This window comes from Odocoileus virginianus, chromosome 20, assembly GCF_023699985.2.
Source record: "Odocoileus virginianus isolate 20LAN1187 ecotype Illinois chromosome 20, Ovbor_1.2, whole genome shotgun sequence".
Lineage (NCBI taxonomy): Eukaryota > Metazoa > Chordata > Mammalia > Artiodactyla > Cervidae > Odocoileus > Odocoileus virginianus.
The window spans coordinates 18,076,995-18,094,821 of NC_069693.1; the positions used below are offsets into that span (position 1 = coordinate 18,076,995).

At 39.9% G+C, this 17,827-nt stretch overlaps 1 protein-coding gene across 4 annotated transcripts in view; it reads right to left on the reverse strand.

Moving 5' to 3' along the window:
- Positions 1-17,827, reverse strand: part of TDRD12 (tudor domain containing 12) — a 103,398-nt gene that overhangs the window by 34,074 nt on the left and 51,497 nt on the right. For all 4 annotated transcript variants that reach the window (XM_070451007.1, XM_070451009.1, XM_070451008.1 and 1 more), the window contains exons 9-12: positions 5,503-5,600; positions 4,848-4,924; positions 1,740-1,820; positions 100-160 (exon numbers count right to left, since the gene is read on the reverse strand). In XM_070451007.1, coding sequence (XP_070307108.1) covers positions 100-160; positions 1,740-1,820; positions 4,848-4,924; positions 5,503-5,600 — 317 coding nt within the window. The remainder of the gene's footprint in view (positions 1-99; positions 161-1,739; positions 1,821-4,847; positions 4,925-5,502; positions 5,601-17,827) is intronic.

The following is a 17,827-nucleotide window of genomic DNA, read 5'->3' on the forward strand; positions in this document are numbered from 1 at the left end:
TCTTTATATCTAAAATTTAGAGGAAAGGAGGGGTGGGATTTAAAGAGTAAACAGCTTTCTTTCTTTTGGCGGCAGGGGTTGGAGGGGGAGTTTCAATACCTGCTGCAGATCAGAGATTCCATCAGCTCTTAAAGGATCAGGATTTAAAAACTGCAGTAATCTATAAAATAATCAAAGGGATCATTTGAAGGAAAAAGAAGTGCTCTTCAGTTCAGCTGTCACTCTATATCTTCCTTGACAGAGGTAAGATGAACTACAGGCATGGCCATGGCATTACCACTTGCTCTGTTTTACCCTGTCCATTGCTACACAAGGGTCTGCCAGTCTCATGTTGCCCCTTCTCCCTCCCCCACTGGGCCCTGCTCTGTACAGCAGTGCCAATCCCAGGACCACTTGCTCTGGACAAGGAAAAAAGACTGCATGATCACTCCCTCGTGTTTCTTCTAAGAAACCCATTGCCTCCTTCCTTTTCTGCTGTTTAATCTTCAATCACTTCAAGGTTCTTTGGGACCCACAACAGACTGATAGAATAACTGATGTCATTTCATCAGAGGGTTCTAAGTAAAGGGCATGAGGCTGAAAGAAATGAGCTACATGGATAACGCAAAGTCTTTGGTTCAAGGAAAATAACCTGTTGGAGCATCACTACTTCTAGGTATTAGGTGGAGGGATGCCTGGGTAGGAGGATGTCAACTCTGGTGCATTAACAACCATCCCAAGACCCGTAGGCTCCATGGGGCAACGTTCAGAGCCCTTGGCCATGGATACCATGAGGCCCTCCTGCTGGGATGTCACAGGGCCACAGAGCAGCCTCCAGGGAGTCAGGATACCAAGATGGCCATATGGTCAACGACCCTCTCCCCCATCATCCCAGTCAGCAGCTACTATACCATCTACCCACTTCTGAACTGTCTTAGATGCTTTGTCACTCTGATGGCTTCAGAGCAGCCACAGTTACATGGAATGTGAGAGTGTTTTTAGGCTGGTAAGGTAAGAAATCATAAAAATTTGTACAAAAATACTTTGTGGATTAAACAAATCTCTTCATTAAAATGAAGAGATTACTCTACTGTTAACAACTACCAAGTGAGTACTTTGTGAATCTGGCAGGACAGGAAAAAAAAAGAAACGTCTCAAGTTCCACACTATAAATACCTACTTTCTCCAGCAGGTGGCAGATCCATTTAATATCTGAAAACTAGGAAGAAAGCAAGTGCCAACCCATATAAAATCAACAGCCCCACAAGATCAACTATACTTAATTTGTTTCATAAAATTGTTCACTTGACAAGAGATTCAGGAAGGGGAGGCAGAGAATGACTATTTATACTAGAACAAAACTTTAAACAGAAAAATCTGCCCTAGTAAATGAAAAAGAAAAAACTAACCTCAAAGCCTGAAGACACTGTGTATGTGCGGTGTTGTGCTCAGTTGCTTCAGTCGAGTCCGACTCTTTGTGACCCTAAGGACTGTACCCCACCAGGCTCCTTTGTCCATGGGATTTTCCAGGCAAGAATACTGGAGTGGGTTGCCATGCCCTCCTCCAGGGGATCTTCCCAAACCAGGGATGGAACCTGTGTTTCTTGTGTCTCCTGCACTGCAGGTGGATTCTTTACCCACTGAGTCACTGGGAATGCAGGTTTGAAATTAATAATAAAATCACATACAGATTCTTCCTGCTTATAATTTTTCTACAATTATTTCAATAAAAAATTGAGGCCAAGAAAAAAAATCCATACTTCACACAGCCATTCTTCTCATTGTATTCTTTCTTCTCGGCTGATCTAAGTGGCTTCTCACTTGACTTTTGACATGAAGCACTAAAAATCAAAAACATTTATTAAAATTTCTGAATCCATTTACTCCGAATCTGAAAATACCTTTATCTTCTGGGAGGAAATTTGAGAAGTACCACTACAGAATAAGTGGGTCAACTTAAGTAAATTCTTTGAGAACTGAAACAGTCCTTTGAGTATGAAGACCATTTTGCCAATCCTCGGGCTGCCAAGAGGGAGCAAGCCCCCTGCAGCCTCTCCCCCTTACGGATTACGACGAGAAACTCGGGATGGAGTATGAAACTACAGGGGAGGAAGCTCCGACGTGAAAGACCACCAAAGTCACGGAGAGTGTCCTGGCTCTCACATTTCTCTATCTCTCGGTGTTGACACCAGGGTGGCCCAAGTTGCAGAATGGTGCAGAGGATGCAGACGTCAAAAACCTGAGAAAGTCTCTACCCTCATCCCTCAGTATCTGCAGGGTACTGATTCCAGGAGCCCCAGGGATACCGAAATCCAAGGATGCTCCAGTCCCTTATATAAGATAGTGTAGCACAGTGGACCCTCCACAAGCAAGGAATCTGCACCAGAGCATGTGCAGGAGCATCAGATGAGGACGGCTGAACATATTTCAAGCCAGAGAACAGAGAAGAGGGGCCTGAGACCAGAGGGTGTGAGGAATCCTGGCCCTCTCCCCTCCTGTTCTAACCCCAAGGCCAGCTCTGATCATGGAGATGCATGCAGTGGTGCTAATCACACATACGGTCACTTAAAACCCCACAAGAAAACTTCTCCCTCCCTCTAATGAACCAGGAAACGGGGACCCAGTGGTCTAGAGACTAGATGAGGAAAAATTTCCATCTTTTCTTCTTCTTTTATTTCTACTGCTATTTTATTCCATAAGCAGCCCTAGTCACACGAACTGCATGGTAGCTTCTCCACAACAACAACAAAAAACCATCTATCTGGTCAGAGGAACAGGGAGCGAGAACATCTAGAAAATGGTGAATGTGAGGAAAAGTCCTGGGGGAAGAAAGAGATAGAGAGCTGGGGGTGGGGGGAACCCCATACCCACCCCAAGTCCCACTCTGATCCCAAGCTGAGTGTGTCCGGAACAGGCCCAAAGCAGTGGACCAAAGAGTTGGAAACAGTGTCACAATCACCACCCACGGCAAGTGAGACAGAGTCTGAGGTCTGAACCTTAAGGGAGTGATGACCTCCCGCTAAAACAACAAAATCAACATTCTCCAGAAGCTTCTACACCAGTCTCATGCCATAATATTCAAAGTATCTAGAGTACAATCCGAAATTACTCAACATACAATGAATAAGGAAAATCAGATCAACTGCAGAGGGAAAAAATAACCAACAAGTGCCAACCCCAACAGAGCTCAGATGTGTGAATTATAAAACACCCTACAGGAACTATTATAACCACGCTCCATAAGAAAAGGAAAGATGAGCACTCCTAAATGACACAATCAGAATTTTATTTTCTTCTCAGCAAAAATATAAACTATAAAAAAATCAAATGAAAATTTTACAACAAAAAAATATAATACATCAGATAAAAAACTCAGTGGATGGGCTTAGCAAAATGGAGATAATAGAAGTGACAAATTAAACACAGAGCAGAATTATTAATATGAAGAACAGCAAGAAAAAATTGAAAAAATGAACAGAGCCTCAGAGACATTTGTCTTATAAGAGTCTCAAAAGGGAAGAAAATGACAGGTGCAGAAAAAATATTTGTAGACTAACACAGCTGAAAGCTTATCAAATCTGATGAAAAGACTGCTGCTGCTGCTTAGCTGCAGCACGGTCGTGTCTGACTGTGTGTGACCCTAAGGACTGTAGCCTGCCAGGCTCCCCTGTCCAAGGGATTCTCTAGGCAAGAGTACTAAAGTGAGTTGCCATACCCTCCTCCAGGGGACTTTCCCATCCCAGGGATTGAACCTGGGTCTCCTGCATTGCAGGCGGATTCTTTACCATTGAGCCACCAGGGAAGCCCCAATGAAAAGACAGAAACCTACAAATGAAGAGCCCTAATGAATCTCAAGCATAAGAAATATAAGAGAAACTTCATCAAGACATACAATAATTAAATTGTCCAAACCAGCAATGAAGAGAAAACCCTAAAAACAGAGGAAAAAGACATGCTGCAAACAGAGAAACAAAGAAAAAATATGATGGTAGATTTTGCACTGTAAACAATATGAGTGGGCAGATGGTAAAGCAACGCCGCTAAAATACAGGGAAAAAGAAATTTAAAGCTGGAATTCGATCTAGCAAAGTTTTTTCAGACATATAAAAGCTGAAAGAGTTCATCACCAGCAGACCCAAGAAAGAGTAAAGGAAGAAATATACAAGAAATAGTAAAGGAAGTCCCTCAAGTAAAAGGAAGATGGTGCCAGAGCGAAATCCGGATCTACACAAAAAGTGAAAAGCATGGATGATAACCACATAGGTAAATACATGATAATTTCTCTTCTTATTTAAATCCCTCAAAGAAAAACTTAACTGTTTAAATACGAACAACAACAGATTCCAGCATTTATAACAAATGTATAAATACAATGTATGACAACGCTAGCATAAAGTCCAGGAGGGGACAAATGGAAGCTTCCTATTTTAAGATCTTTTACTATACATGAAGTGCATGATATCACATTTTCCCATTCACATCACTGACATGGATTTTGCTGAGGACAGGGTTACAAAGACTTGGAAGCTCATCTTCAAGAATATAAGAAAACATTCTTTACCTTCCACCAACCTGAACTGCCACCGGCCCACATATACCCGCCCTTCACATCAAGACATCTGCCTCACAGACACAGTTCTGGCTGACAAGTCGACAAGGAGACTCCAGAATCACTACCCCTTTTTGGAAAACTGTGCTGCTAGCCAGCTGTCAGACGTATTTATTTTAAATACATGCTTAATCAAAATTTCCAGGGTCACTCTTTTTTTGAAAATGAATATTCTCCCATCATCAATCTTACTGAACACTGTATAAAACAATATTATACTTAAATCTCTAGTCAGTTACACTAGATTTTCAGATCATACCTTGCAGCTGATGTGTCTGGATTGGCATATATGGTTATGCCTCTCTTTGTTGGCCAGCACACTGCAGATTCAACACACTGTAAAAAAAAAATAATTTTTTTCCAGGATGACTATTTACGCTAGCAACATATGCGTTCTTGAGGCATCAAAATTCCTTGGGAGTTGTTCTCATAGATAACGATCTTAGATAAGGTCCAGGCAATGTGTTATGAGGAGACCAAGAACCGGAGAGGTCGGTGATAATGCCACCACTATGAACACTAGACTGAAGGGTCCAAAGAGCAGGTAGCCAGACTTCAGACAGTCAGTATTTAAAATGTCCTGGAATTACTTTCACCTGTCTTGTCAAAGGAACTGGAGGGACAGGTAAAACTTGACCTTAACTATAAAAGTGTCCCATAATTCCAGATATTTATACCCTTGTTAAAGTGAGAATATGCATCCAATTTTGTCAAGTGGTCAGCAGGCCAAGAACAAGGACTTGAAAAGGGAAGAACAGGGATTATCCTGTTCATCTGAATCAGAGTAAACTTGTAAACTTTTTTTTTTCATGAATAAACTATCATAGCCACAGTTTTGGCTCCTGGTAGATTTTAAAGGAGAATATTCTAAAATGAACACTATATAAACTTTAATGAACATTTAAAAACAGCACCTTATTTACATCTTTCAAGGAGATGTACTGCTGTTTCTTTTCAGATTCTTTTTCAGGTGAACCTTTCAATGAATCCACATTACATTTTACAGTCTTATCTGGAAAACAAAAATAATAATAAAAATCATCTTAGGAAATGTTATAAATAAATAGAAAACAGGACCAAAAGGATCTTACTAAAAAAGTGTTATCATAATAAAACCTTAATACATAAAATTATTATGGCATAAGATTTTGTACAAAACTTTACTTGAGGGGATTAAATTTAAAAATCTTGTGTCAATCCTTATTGGGAAAAAGAAAAAGAAAAAAAGTTGAAAAAAATTCCTTACTGGCTTACTAAGAATTTAACCATTATTTATTTTCCCAAATTGGCAGACTCTATTTTGCAAAGGAGGCCAGAACATGATTCCCAACACACATGCTATTCTCACAATGTGACTTTCACACTTCTCCCACGGAGAGGTGGGCTCATACTCCTTTCCCATAAGCCTGGGTGGGCTTAGAAACACAGATGTGATGTTATGTGACTTCCAAAGCTGGAGCACAAAAAAGTCATATGCTTACGATCCTCGCTCTTAAATGCTCACTTCTGTAACCCAGCCATCGTGTTACGAGGAAGCCAAGCAACTGCTGGAAAGGCCACTACATATATTTCAGATGATAGCCCAGAAGAGACAAGGTAGACTTCAGATCAAAGAAGGAGTCATTTAACAATGACACATATCAATTCATCAAGAGGACATAAAACTTCTAAACTTCCGTGTACCTAAGTGACAGCTTCAAAATACATGAAGCAAAACTAACAGAATGGAAATGAGACATAAATAAAACAATTGTATAGTTGGAGATATCAATGCCTCTCCTTCAGTAGCTGATAGACCTGTAGACAAAAAAAATCATAAACACATGACATAACTAATATTTATGTAACACTTTCCCCAACAACAGCACAATATTCATTCCTCTCAAGTACACCCAACAGCCTTTTCCAAGTGAGACCATATACTGAGTCATAATACAAGTCTCAATAAATTTTAAAAGATATAGAATACTCAACTGAGAATCTTGAACAACTTAAGGAGTCAACAGAGATAGACAATATAAATAGGAAAAAGAAAAGCAATTAGAATCTCCAAGAAGAAATAATGCTATCATATTTACCAATTTTACATTTCAAAGCTCAATTTAACTTCCAGTTTCTATCCCAGCATGTAAGGAGGCTGGAATTCACCACTCCATCATAACAGTAAGTAAACAGCTAACCCAACTGAAAAATAACAACTCTTCTTATATCTGACATAAAATATGAGGCCACAGGGCAAACCTTCTCACCTTCAGTTGGAGAAACAGATAATCACAACTGATGTGAGCAGAAATCTCCGTAGAACCTAGCACCAGAGGAAAATCTGAACTGTACGTTGACCAGCTACTGGAAGCTAGTGCAGGAAAGTAAATTAACAATTCCAAGAGGACCCCCAACACTTTGTGGCTCTCACCTACTGGAACTCCACAGCTTCTCACAGTGAAGAGCATATAAAAATCCCCTTGGGGCTTAGTAGGGGGAGCGGAAAATTAACCTTTCTGAAATATGCCCGTGCATTCTGTTCTCAGCAAGGTCTGCCCTCACGAGAAACTAACCAGAGCCTGAACTACCCGGACTGAACAGACTCATTCCAAATCCGGAACGGAGTACACCAAGGTTGTATATTGTCATCCTGCTTATTTAACTTAAACGCAGAGTACATCATGCAAAATGCCGGGCTGGATGAAGCACAAGCTAGAATCAAGATTGTCGGGAGAAATATCAATAACCTTAGATATGCAGATGACGCCATCCTTACGGCAGAAGGCGAAAAAGAATTAAAGAACCTCTTGACGAAAATGAAAGAAGAGAGTGTTGGCTTAAAACTCAACATTCAGAAAAGTAAGATCATGGCATCCGGTCCCATCATTTCATGGCAAATAGATGGGGAAACAGTGGCAACAGTGACAGACTTTATTTTGGAGGGCTCCAAAATCACTGCAGACAGTGACTGTAGCCATGAAATTAAAAGACTCTTGCTCCTTGGAAGAAAAGCTATGACAAACCTAGATAGCATATTAAAAAGCTGAGACATGACACTGCCAGCAAAGGTCTGTCTAGTCAAAGCTATGGTTTTTCCAGTAGTCATGTATGGATGTGAGAATTGGACTATAAAGAAAGCTGAGTGGCAAAGAACTGACGCTTTTGAACTGTGGTGTTGGAGAAGACTCTTGAGAGTCCCTTGGACTGCAAGGAGATCCAACCAGTGAATCCTAAAGGAAATCTGTCCTCAATATTCATTGGAAGGACTGATACTGAAGCTGAAACTCCAATACTTTGGCCACCTGACACGAAGAACTGACTCATTGGAAAAGACCCTGAAGTTGGGAAGGACTGAAGGTGGGAGGAGAAGAGGACAACACAGGATGAGATGGCTGGATGGCATCATTGACTCAATGGACATGAGTTTGAGTAAGCTCCGGGAGTTGGTGATAGACAGGGAAGCCTGGCGTGCTGCAATTCATGGTGTCACAAAGAGTCAGACACAACTGAACTGAATTGAACTACCCAGGCTTTATCAGAGACTAACCGCCTTGGAGGAAGGGAAATAGCCCATCTATTTCCCCACCCACTCAAGCCATCCTAGCCCTCCTAAAGAGGAGAGGTGGAGGTCTGAAAAGCACATGTGAAGGTCACAACTCAGATGCAAAGGTTCAAAAAGATGGAGATCTAAACACAGCTTTAAAGGATGCTTCCCCTCCTTCTATACTTCATAACTGTACCTCGAAAGGCCCACCTCTCATCCAGAATATAATGTCTGGCTTTAAATTTAAAAAAAAAAAATTGCAAGGCATACCAAAAAGCGAAAAAAGAGACAGTCTGAAGAAACAGGACAAGAATTAGAACCAGAGTGAGACAGAGCAGAGATGCTGAAACTGTCACACCAGAAATTTAGGGCAACTCAGATCAGGAGACCCTTATTGCAGATCTCAGGCCTAAACTGAAGACAGCAGGGAAACCCACTAGGCCGTTCAAGTTATGACCTAAATCAAATCCCTTATGATTATACAGTGGAGCTGACAAACAGATTCAAGGGATTAGATGTGGCAGACAGAGTGTCTGAAGAACTATGCACAGAGGTTAGTAACACTGTCCAAGAGGCAGTGACCAAAACCATCCCAAAGAAAAAGAAATGCAAGAAGGCCAAGTGGTTGTCTGCAGAGGCTTAACAACTAGCTGAGGGGAAAAGAGAAGCAAACAGTAAGGGAGAAAGGGAAAGATATACCCACTGAATGCAGAGTTCAGAGAACTGCAAGGAGAGGTAAGAAGGCCTTCTTAAGTAAACAATGCAAAGAAATAGAAGAAAACAACAGAATGGGGAGAACTAGAGATATCTTCAAGAAAACTGGAGATCTCAAAGGAACATTTCATACAAGGATGGGCACGATAAAGGACAGAAATGCTAAGAACCTAGCAGAAGAGATTATGAAAAGGTGGCAAGAATACACAGAAAAACTATACAAAAAAGGTCTTAATGACCCAGATAACCACGTTAGTGTGGATACTCACTTAGCACCAGACATTCTGGAGCGTGAAGTCCAAGAAGTATTAGGAAGTATTACTACAAACAGAGTGGAAGTGATGGAATGCCTGCTGAGCTATTTCAAATCCTAATAGATGATGCTGTTGAAATGCTGCACTCAACATGTCAGCAAATTTGGAACACTCAGAAGTGGCTACAGGACTGAAAAAGGTCAGTTTTTATTCCAACCTCAAAGAAGGACAATGACAAAGAATGATCAAACTTCCATACGACTGCATTCATTTCACATGCTAGCAAGGTAATGCTCAAAATCCTTCAAGTTAGGCTTCAGCAGTAGTTGAACCTAGAACTTTCATGTGTACAAGCTGGATTTCTAAGAGGCAGAGCTGCCAGAGATCAAATTGCCACATTCACTGGACCATGGAGAAAATGAGGGACTTTCAGAAAAACATCTACTTCTGTTTCATTGACTATGCTAAAATCTTTGACTGTGTGGATCACAACAAACTATGCAAACTTCTTAAAGAGATGGGGGAAAAAAAAAAGAGATGGGAATACCAGACCACCTGACCTATCTCATGAGAAACCTGTATGCAGGTCAAGAAACAACATTTAGAGCTGAATATAGAAAATGAATTGGTTCAAAATTGGGAAAGGAGTATGACAAGGCTATATATTGTCACCTTGCTTATTTAACTTATATCCAGAGTACATCATGCAAAATGCCAGGCTGCATGAACCAAAAGCAGGAATCAAGACTGCTGCGAGAAATATCAACAACCTCAGATATTCAAATGATACCACTCTAATGGCAGAAAGTGAAGAGGAACTACAGAGCCTCTTAATGAAAGTTAAAAAGGAGAGTGAAAAAGATGACTTGAAACTCAACATTTAAAAAAACTAATATCATGGCATCTGGTCCTATCACTTTATGGCAAATAGAAGGGGGAAAAGTAGAAGTAGTCAGTGACATATTTTCTTGGACTTCAAAATCACTGCAGACAGTGACTACAGTCTTGAAATTAAGAGACACTTGTTCCCTGGAAGGAAAGCTATAACAAACCTAGACAACATATGAAAAAGCAGAGACAGTGCTTTGCTGACAAAGGTCCATATAGTTAAAGCTATGGTTTTTCCATGTACGGATGGAAAGTCATGTACAGATATGAGAGATGGAAAATGAAGAAGGCTGAGCACCAAAGAACTAGTGCTTTCAAACTGTGGTGCTGGAGGAGACTCTTGAGAGCCCCTTGGACTGCAAGGAGATCCAACCCGTCCATCCTTAAGGAACTCAGTCCTGAACATTCATTGGAAGGACTGATGCTGAAGCTGAAGCTCCAATGCTCTGGCCACCTGATGGAAAGATACGACTCACTGGAAAAGACCCTGATGCTGGGAAATGAAGGCAAAAGAAGAGGGCAGCAGAGGATAAGAAGGTTAGATGGCATCAGAGACTCAATGGACGTGAATTTGAGCAGACTCGGGAGGATGGTGGAGGACCGAGGAGCCCGGCTTGGATACAACTTAGCAACTGAACAACAGCAACAACAAATCATTAATATGCTAAGGGTTCTAATAGAAAAAGCAAACAGTATGCAAAAATAGATGGGTAATATAAGCAGGGACATGAAAATTATAAGAAAGAATCAAGAAGAAATGCCAGACATAAAAAACACTATCAGAAATGAAGAATGCCTTTGATGAACTTAGTAGACTATATTCATCTGTGGAAAGAATCGCTGAACTTGAGGATATGCACATTAGAAAAGGAATAAGTCAAGGCAAATTTAAGTTTTTCTTTTTGAAAACAGATATAACAGATAACAGTTTGCTCAAAATAATAGCAACAAAGTATTTCATTATTTATTTATATACATATAAAATATGTAAATATACATTTATTACACACATACCCATATGCACGAAAAGAATAACAATGACACTATGGCCAGGAGGGAGGAATTATGAATACTTTGTTATTATAAGGCACTAGCACTACCTGTAAAGTGGTTCACTGTTATCTGAAAGTAGATTGGATTGGCTGTAAATATTGCAATATCTAAGGTACTCATTTAATAAAGTGAAAAAAGAAGCAAACTGATGTGCTAAGGAAGAAAAGAAATCAGAATTCTGTAAAATGCTCAACTAAAGTTATAAATGACAAAAAATGGAAGACAACAATAAAAAACAAAGGCAATGAATAGAAAACAGTAACAAGTTTGGCAGGTATCAATCTAACTAAATCAATCATCACTTTAAATGGTGTTGGTCTAAATACACCAAATAAAAGACAAATATTTATACAAATTCTAGCAATTTGTATAAGTCAGTCTCCCAAGGCAAAGGAAAACAGAAGCAAAAATAAACAAATGGGACCTAATTAAACTTAGAAGCTTTTACACTGCAAAGGAAACCATAAACAGAAAGACAACTGGGAGAAAATACTAGGAAACATCATGATTGATAAGGCTTAATTTCCAAATATATACAAGCAGCTGATACAACTCAATATCAAAAAAACCCAACCAATTAAAAAATGGGCAGAAGGCCTAAACAGACTTTTCTCCAAAGAAGACATACAGATGTCCAATAAGCATGTGAAAAGATGCTCAACACTGCTAATCATCAAAGAAATGCATATCAAAAGCACAATGAGTATTCGAGGTTTTTTGTATTTCCATACAAATTGTGGAATTTTTTGTTCTAGTTCTGTGAAAAATACCGTTGGTAGCTTGATAGGGACTGCATTCAATCTATAGATTGCTTTGGGTAGTATAGTCATTTTGACAACACTGATTCTTCCAATCCATGAACACGGTATATTTTTCCATCTGTTTGTGTCCTCTTTGATTTCTTGCATCAGTGTTTTATAGTTTTCTATGTATAGGTCCTTTGTTTCTTTAGGTAGATATACTCCTAAGTATTTTATTCTTTTTGTTACAATGGTGAGTGGTATTGTTTCCTTAATTTCTCTTTCTGTTTTCTCATTGTTAGTGTATAGGAATGCAAGGGATTTCTGTGTGTTAATTTTATATCCTGCAACTTTACTATATTCGTTGATTAGCTCTAGTAATTTTCTGGTAGAGTCTTTAGGGTTTTCTATGTAGAGATCATGTCATCTGCAAACAGCGAGAGTTTCACTTCTTCTTTTTCTATCTGGATTCCTTTTACTTATTTTTCTGCTGTGATTTCTGTGGCCACAACTTCCAAAACTACGTTGAAGAATAGTGGTGAGAATAGCCAAAGTAATCTTGAGAAAGAAGAATGTAACTGGAGGAATCAACCTGCCTGACTTCAGACTCTACTACAAAGCCACAGTCATCAAGACAGTACGGTACTGGCACAAAGACAGAAATATAGATCAATGGAACAGAATAGAAAGCCCAGAGATAAATCCACTAACCTATGGATACCTTATCTTCGACAAAGGAGGCAAGGATATACAATGGAAAAAAGATAACCTCTTTAACAAGTGGTGCTGGGAAAACTGGTCAACCACTTGTAAAAGAATGAAACTAGAACACTTTCTAACACCATACGCAAAAATAAACTCAAAATGGATTAAAGATCTAAATGTAAGACCAGAAACTATAAAACTCCTAGAGGAGAACATAGGCAAAACACTCTCCGACATAAATCACAGCAGGATCCGCTATGACCCACCTCCCAGAATATTGGAAATAAAAGCAAAAATAAACAAATGGGACCTAATGAAACTTAAAAGCTTTTGCACAACAAAGGAAACTATAAGCAAGGTGAAAAGACAGCCCTCAGATTGGGAGAAAATAAGAGCAAACGAAGCAACAGACAAAGGATTAGTCTCAAAAATATACAAGCAACTCCTGCAGCTCAACTCCAGAAAAATAAATGACCCAATCAAAAAATGGGCCAAAGAACTAAACAGACATTTCTCCAAAAAAGACATACAGATGGCTAACAAACACATGAAAAGATGCTCAACATCACTCATTATCAGAGAAATGCAAATCAAAACCACAATGAGGTACATTACACACCAGTCAGGATGGCTTCTATCCAAAAGTCTACAAGCAATAAATGCTGGAGAGGGTGTGGAGAAAAGGGAACCCTCTTACACTGTTGGTGGGAATGCAAACTAGTACAGCCGCTATGGAGAACAGTGTGGAGATTTCTTAAAAACCTGGAACTAGAACTGCCACATGACCCAGCAATCCCACTCCTGGGCATACACATGGAGGAAACCATATCTGAAAGAGACATGTGCACCCCAATGTTCATCACAGCACTGTTTATAATAGCCAGGACGTGGAAGCAACCTAGATGCCCATCAGCAGACGAATGGATAAGGAAGCTGTGGTACATATACACCATTGAATATTACTCAGCCATTAAAAAGAATTCATTTGAATCAGTTCTAATGAGATGGATGAAACTGGAGCCCATTATACAGAGTGAAGTAAGCCAGAAAGATAAAGACCATTACAGTATACTAACACATATATATGGAATTTAGAAAGATGGTAATGATGACCCCATATGCAAAACAGAAAAAGAGACACAGATGTACAGAACAGACTTGTGGACTCTGTGGGAGAAGGCGAGGGTGGGATGTTTTGAGAGAACAGCATCGAAACATGTATATTATCTAGGGTGAAACAGATCACCAGCCCAGGTTGGATGCATGAGACAAGTGCTCGGGCCTGGTGCACTGGGAAGACCCAGAGGGATCGGGTGGAGAGGGAGGTGGGAGGGGGGATCGGGATGGGGAATACATGTAAATCCATGGCTGATTCATGTCAATGTATGACAAAAGCCACTACAATACTGTAAAGTAATTAGCCTCCAACTAATAAAAATAAATGGGGAAAAAAAAGGAAAAAAAAACACCAAAAGCACAATAAGTCAAGAGGAAGGGGACATATGTACACCTAAGGTTGATTTATCTTGATGTACAGCAGAAATCAACACATTGTAAAACAATTATCCTCCAATTAAAAATGAATTTTAAAAAAGCACAATGAGGTATCACCTCACCGCTGTCAGAATGGCCATCATTAAAAGTCCATAAACAGTGAATGCTGGAGAGGGTATGGAGAAAAGGGAACCTACCTATACTGTTGGGAATGTAAACTGGTGCAATCACTATGGAGAAAAGTATGGAGGTTCCTTAACAAACTAAAAACTGAGTTGCCAGATGATCTTGTAATCCCATCCATGGGTGTGTACCTGAAGAAAACCGTAATTTGAAAAGATACATGCACCCCAGCATGACAGCACTGTTTACAACAGCCAAGACATGGAAGCAATGTAAATGTCCACTGACAGATGAACGGATAAAGAAGATGTGGTCCCATTAAGTTGAAAGGAAACATGCACCCCATGTTCAGAGCAGCATCATTCACAGTAGCCAAGATATGGAAGCAATCTAACTAGCCATACACAAATAATGAAGATGTGGCGTGTATACACATACACACACAAACTGGAACATTACTCAGCCATAAAAAGAATGAAAATTTGCCATTTGCAACAACATGGATGGATTTATGCTTAGTGAAATTAAGTCAGACAGGGAAAGACAAATACTGTATGATATCTCTTATATGTGGAATCCAAAAAAAAAAAAAAACAAAACTAGTGAATTTAACAAAAAAGAAACAGACTCATAGATACAGAGAACAAACTAGTAGTTATCAGTAGGGGGAGGGAAGTGGGGAGGTTCCAAAAAAACAGCAATGGATTAAGAGGTACAAATTACTATGCATAAAATAAATAACCTACAAGGATATACTGTACAGTACAGGGAATATAAGCAATATTTTAAAATATCTATAAATGAAATATAACCTTTAAAAATTGTGAATCACTATGTTGTACACCTGAAACAAATAATATTATACATTGATTGTACTTCAGTAAAATTTTTATAGCTTAAAAAAAAGCTGAAGTATCTGTATTAATTTCAGATAGAGTAGACTTCAGAACAAGGGAAAATGTGAAGGTCAGAAGCATCACACAGTAATAAAGAACCCAATTCTTCAAAAAGACATATGAGACCTTATTGTGTATGTCCTTAACAAGAAAGCATCAAAATGTGTCAGGCAAAACTGATAAAACTGCAAGGAGAAATAGATGAGAATACCACTACAGTTAGAGACAGCAACAGCCCTCTACCAAAAATGGACAGATCCAGCCGGCAGAAAATCAGGGTAAGGGTAAAGCTGAATTCACAAGCACCACCCCCAGTGGTCAGAATCGGTATCTACAGATGACATCATCCTACAGCAGATACTTTCTTCTCAAGCTCAAGTGGAACTGACACTAAGGTAGACCATCTAGTTCAGTTCAGTTCAGTCGCTCAGTCATGTCCGACTTTGCGATCCCATGAACTGCAGCACGCCAGGCCTCCCTGTCCATCACCAACGCCCGGAGTTTACTCCAACTCATGTCCATCGAGTTGGTGATGCCATCCAGCCATCTCATCCTCTGTCGTCCCCTTCTCCTCCTGCCCCCAGTCCCTCCCAGCATCAGGGTCTTTTTCAATGAGTACAGATAAAACATACCTAAATAAACTTAGAGTGGAAATTGTCCAAAGTACACTATCAGACCACAGCGGAATTAAACTTAGTAACAACAAGATAGCTGGAAAATCCCCAAATACTTGGAGATTAAGCAACCCACTTCTATATAATACATGGATCAAGAAGAAATATCAACAGAAATTCTGAAATGTTTTTAACCAAATGAAAATAAAAATACAACTTATCAAAATTTATGGGATTCAGTGATGGGCAGTTGACAGCATTAAATGTTTGTATTAGAAGAGAAGAAAAATTTAAATTAATAATTAAGCTTCCACCTTAGAAAACTAGAAAAGAAGAACAAATTAAAGGTAAAGTAAGCGACAAAAATAATTAAATTCAGAGCAAAAATCAATGAAAATGGAAACAGGAAATCATCGGCCACAATTGGGACATGCTACGAAATAACAGGTTCATAATCTGCCAAAATGCCACAGTCAGAAAAGTCCAGGAAGACTGAGGACTGCTGCAGACCCAGGGAGGCGAGGAGATGCTCCACCTGACGCTGAGCTGCGTCTTCCTTCCCCAGAGGAATCAGCGCGATGACTGGCAAAATTACAGGGGTTATCCGAAAGTCAGACGATCACAATGTAGCAACGGTAACCTCTGATGTAGATGGCTATACTGTGAATGTTTCTGAAAGTACTCTTATTTCTAGGAAAAACACACTCAAGTACTGGGGAGAGATGGGGCATTCCAGTCGTCAACTTACTCTCATGTGGTTTAGGGTACAATCAAGTTCTCTGTAATGCTCTCCACTTATCTGGAAGTTTGTGATCATTCTAAAACAAAAGTTTACTGAGAAAATAAAAGAAAACTCCATGAAAACAGACTTTGATTCCTTTTCTGGTGAATCCCTGGAACAGTGCCTGAAGATGTGTGGCTTAGGGGTGTGATAGCTAACCGCTGCAGAACTCAGGACAGGGTCCAGAATGCATAAGCATGGACAAAGTAAAATAAGCACAGGCATTTTAAAACTTAAGGGATAACTGCCAAAATAAACAGCTAAGGAAAAAAAAGGGTTACCTCAAGCAAGGAGCCTGGGTGAGAAGAAGCTGGACAAGAAAAAATTACTTTCCTTTATAGCCTTTCTGCACTATTTGACTGTTTAGCCAAGTGTTAGAAAGCACTGAACTTTGATTTTTGAAAATGTAAGGAATGGAAAGTTATGACCAACCTAGACAGCATATTAAAAAGCAGAGACATTACTTTGCCAACCAAGGTCCATCTAGTCAAGGCTATGGTTTTTCCAGTGGTCATGTGTGGATGTGAGAGTTGGACTGTGAAGAAAGCTGAGCTCCGAAAAATTGATGCTTTTCAACTGTGGTGTTGGGGAAGACTCTTGAGAGTCCCTTGGACTGCAAGGAGATCCAACCAGTCCATCCTAAAGGAGATCAGTCCGGGTGTTCACTGGAAGGACTGATGCTGAAGCTGAAACTCCAATACTTTGGCCACCTCATGGGAAGAGTTGACTCATTGGAAAAGACCCTGATGCTGGGAGGGATTGGGGGCAGGAGGAGAAGGGGACGACAGAAGATAGAGATGGCTGGATGGCATCACCAACTCGATGGACATGAGTCTGGGTAAACTCTGGGAGTTGGTAATGGACAGGGAGGCCTGGCGTGCTGCGATTCATGGGGTCGCAAAGAGTCAGACACGACTGAGCAACTGAACTGACTGAACTGAAGGAACTTCAAAGAGAAGTATCAAAATTTAATAAAAATATAACTGAAATTGAAATAGCTTTTCACAAAAATTAAAAAGGAAAAAAAATCTTTGCCTGATTAGGTAACATCTAATAATTTTGTTTCTACATGATAGTCTGGTCACATCTCATATGAGCTTTCTTTTGTTTACCATCAAACTTTAACTTTTCAAAGATATGCAGGGTTAATTCCAACACTGACTGTAATAAAGAAAATTAGGAGGGACTTCCCTGGTGGGCCAGTGTCCTCGTCCCTGCAGTGTGGAGGACATGGGGATGATTCCTGGTCAGGGAAGTATGATCCCACATGCCACGAAGCAACTAAGCCCACATACCCCAACTACTGAGAGCACGTGCTCCAGAGCCCTTGTGCCGCAACTAGAGTCCCAAGCACCACAAAGCAACACCTCACATGCCCCAACAAAGATCCGACACAGCCAAATAAATAAACAATTATTTTTTAAAAAGAAAGAGTTAGTTGCTCAGTCGTA